The following is a 4,079-nucleotide window of genomic DNA, read 5'->3' as shown; positions in this document are numbered from 1 at the left end:
GTATAGATTTATCATACATATTAGTAAGTTGGAACAATATGTAAAATTTTAATATTGTATCCATAGATCATGAATGACCATCTCAATGAATAGACGTTATTTTAATAAACAAATGTAGTTGTAACATTACTTTGTCCGCTTATGCTTTTTATCTTAACGTCGATCTCATATAATCTCAAAATTTCCATTATGCTATTTATCTTAACGTCGATCTTATCTATTGCAATGCATTATAAAGTCATAAAAATTTACTAGTTATTTAATTAGATCAAACCAAAAAATAAATCTAATACTATTAAATTTCTTATATTATTATCTAATACTCTAAATTTCTAATACTCTAATACTCTAAAAATAATCTAATACTCTAAATTTCTTAATTATTAATTAACACAAATTCACGAGTATCGGAAATATAAAATCTTATTTTACATATAAAAATGACGTGTTCAACCAATGTTTTAATTTTACTTGAGTAGAGACAACTTTGAATTATAATATAAATTATTATATAATACTAATATATCTAAAAATGAGTCAATTCATTAAATCTATTAATCCTGAATGAGTTATGGATTGATCTAATCTATTAAGTAAATGGTTTGGGTTGAACCATATATAATTCATTAAAAACTAAACTCATTTGGATATGGTTTGGTTTAAGTTGGTTTATCCATTTTGACAATTGCATATTATAATATATTTTTTTTCTTTTTTAACGCTGGATAACACAATACATCACGTACAATCTTTGAATCTATTACATACGATGATTATAATCTTTTATATATGTTAAAAAAAGCTTTTATATATAGCTCTCTCCTCATTTCTCCTACAAACAAAGGAGAGACAGAGCTTCAATATATTGTCAATGCATTTACAGACAAAGAATGATAGAATTACTACCAGTTTATGAAACTGTCGACACTGTCATTGTTGGATATATTAAAGCTCTCTCTTCTTTGTTTGTAGGAGAAATGAAGAGAGAGCTATATATAAAACCTATGCAATCCGAGAAGCGACGTTTACGCCTTTGGGATCCTTCTCTCAGCAACTGGTAATAATTCTAACATTCTTTGTCAGAGATTCTCGAATCTTTCTGTTGTTAGTGAAAGCATAGGTTTCTGCATTCTTCTGTTGTAAGTATACTTAACTTTTGGTGCCCTTGAATGCATGATTAGTATGCAGTGTTAATTAATTAAAATTTAATTGTATAACCCCTCAAAACCAAGACAGAAGAAAATAACCGAAGTAGATTCATCATATTAGCTTCTTCTGCTTCTGTTAACACCATTGTCATTGACAAATATAAACTAAAAATAAAAATGAAATCAGAATGGTTCCCTTTCCTATGAAACAACAAATGCATATAACCAACAACAAAAGTGAGAGAATTACAAAAAAAAAAAGCTTTGTAAAACAGAAACCAAACTCAGCATGGTGTCTCAGCGTCGCTCCTCGTTTCCGTAGGGCTATACAACGCTGATCTATTCCTCGGCCTGTTCTCTTCCAACTGCTTCACAACCTCTTCCATACTCGGTCTAACCGTCGTGACAGGAGCACAGCATCCCATCGCTAGCTTCAACGCATGAACCAAACCTTCCTCCATCGGACTCCTGATCCCTTTCATCGCCTCCAAGTCGAAAACCTCCATCGTCGTCTCCTCCAACACCGCGGCTTTAACCAAAGAAGGCAGATCCACGTACTCGCCACCGTTCCTCCCACTCTTTCCAGGCTTCTTCCCCATCAGCATCTCCAAGAGAAGGATCCCAAACGCGTAAACGTCGCTCCTCGGATTGCATTTCTTCATCTTGTGGAGCTCAGGCGCCTTGTACCCGTCTGATTTCGCCTGCGAGACGATCTCATCCGCCACCGCTTGCACCATAATCTTATCAAGCCCAAACTCAGTTAGCCTAGCGAAGAAGAAGTCGTCGACCAGCACGTTTTTCGATCTTATATTGCCGTGGATGATGGGAGCTTCTTGTCCGGTGTGAAGATAAGCAAGTCCTCTCGCTATTCCCAACGCAATCTTGTGTCTCCTGGCCCAGTTCAAAGCCGGCTTCCCCGGTTTGCTTTCTGCACAATCATTCAAACAACACATGAATACTATTTTTTTTTTTTTAATTACCAGGAGGCTCGGGCCGAATGTAATATTGGTTTCGTCCCAGTGGTCACTCGAACACATGAATGATCAATGAGAATAAAGATGAATGTTACCTACCGTGCAACAAATCATGTAGGCTTATGTTGGGAATGTAGTCATAGATGAGCAGCTTCTCTCCTCTCTTCCCCTGATAGAAAGCTCTCAAAGGAACCAGATTCTCGTGGCGAACGCGTCCTAGCTGCTTTATAACAGGCAGACAAGAGCTTCTATCCTTGCAAGTACCTTCTCTCAACAGCCTCAACGCGATGTTCCCTCCATCGCTAAGCTTGGCCTTGTAGACCGTACCGTAGTTGGTCTTCTCCATGACTTGCCCCGTCGCGTTCAAAACCTCTTCCAACGTCAGATTCTCACCGCCTTGGAACACAACTAACTTCCCTTCACCATCAACCTCATCTTCTTCGTCGCCTTCTTCCAGATCATCTTCACTCTCTATACTACTCTTCCTCTTCTTGTTCTGCAAGTACCCTATCAGCAACGACGCGACAACGACCGCTCCAGACATTAAACCTATCACCAGTCCAGCGACGGCGCCAGGACTCAACCTAGAGGAGCCTAGACACGGCTTCAAAGGCAAACCACAGAGGCTAGGATTGTTCCCTTGGAAAGACTCAGCTCCAAACTTGGAATCACCGAAGAAACTCGGGAGCATCCCACTAAAGTTATTGTGAGAAAGATCGAGACTTTCTAGCTGTAACAACCCCAAACCATCGGGAACAGAGCCTTCAAAGAGGTTACTCGAAAGATCAAGCAACTTGAGAGCTTTAAACTTTGTTACGTACTCAGGGAACTCGCCTGAGAGCTTATTGCCACCCAAATCAAGAACTTGGAGATTACCACAAGTCGAGTTCGGCAAGGCGGGCTCAGGCAAGGCCCCGGAGAAGGAGTTATCGTGAAGCTTCAACGAGACGAGGTTCTCACAGAGGTTCCAAATCGACGGAGGGAAGGCCCCGGCTAGGGCGTTACCGCTCAGATCAACGTCGGAGAGAGAGGAAGCGTAGCCGAGCTCGAGAGGGATGGGCCCGCTCAAGGCGTTGATGTTGAGGAAGAGGCTTCGGAGCATGGAGAACTCGCCGAGCTCTCCGGGGAGGGAGCCGGTGAGGTTAGCGGAAGGGAGCTGGAGAGAGAGGAGGTGGAGGGAGGAGTCGTTGTAGAGAGAGAGGTTTGTCCATTGGGTTGGGGGTGAAGAAGAGAGGGCGGTGCATTGGAGAGGGGAGCCGTCTGAGAATACCCATTTTACCCCTCTCCATTGGCAGACGGGAACAGATGAGTTCCAAGAGGACAAGAGGAGGCTCTCGCTGGCGCCTTGGAGCGAAGGTTTGATCTTTCCCACGAGGAGCTTCGCGTCAGAGGAGCCGGAGAGAGAGTGGCAGTGGAGAATGAGATGGAAGAAGAAGAAGAAGACATGAAGGAATCTCAGTGAATCCATGCCCACTTCTGAGAGACAAAGAGAGAGAAAGGTGGTGGCTTTGGTTTTCAAGACTGCAACTTTGTAGTGGAAAGAGAGTGTATGGACCATTTTGTAAGCACTTTGGTCAAAATAAGTAAACGGTTATTATTCTAACTCAGACCAGATTGATTACTAGCCGTTGGATGTAGCTAAAAGTTGGTGTCTTTTTTCTTTTATCAGAAAGTAAAGAAGTTTTTTTTTTGTTAACACAAGTAAAGAAGTGATTTAAAAAAAAAATCAAAGCGATGGACAAGAATGGTATAAATCTACTGATTACTACTGATTTTATAAAGTTGCTTTTCTTTGTCCCTTTAATTGATTAAACCATTAGCACGCTCAAATTTCGAATCAAGTCTTTTTTTTTCTGCCAAAATGATAAAATATGTTTGTTGTTAATCAGAGCGAAAAGTCTTTTCTGTATTGTGATCTTGAATCCTGTCCGTACATGAGTCATGGAAGACGAGAGAT

At 40.7% G+C, this 4,079-nt stretch overlaps 1 protein-coding gene across 1 annotated transcript; it reads right to left on the bottom strand.

Annotated features, from left to right (window-relative positions):
• Positions 1-1,243: 1,243 nt before the first annotated feature.
• Positions 1,244-3,548, bottom strand: LOC106336303 (putative kinase-like protein TMKL1; the record flags this gene model as incomplete). Its single annotated transcript, XM_013775093.1, is given in 2 exon segments — positions 1,244-2,076; positions 2,222-3,548. Coding segments are annotated over 2 exon segments (1,971 nt in total), but the record flags the coding sequence as incomplete, so codon positions are not given.
• Between the last annotated feature and the right edge of the window lie 531 nt (positions 3,549-4,079).

This window comes from Brassica oleracea, chromosome C3 (assembly GCF_000695525.1).
Source record: "Brassica oleracea var. oleracea cultivar TO1000 chromosome C3, BOL, whole genome shotgun sequence".
In the NCBI taxonomy this organism is placed as follows: domain Eukaryota; kingdom Viridiplantae; phylum Streptophyta; class Magnoliopsida; order Brassicales; family Brassicaceae; genus Brassica; species Brassica oleracea.
Note: the sequence above shows the minus strand (reverse complement) of the source record. Positions and strands in the feature narration are given on the sequence as shown.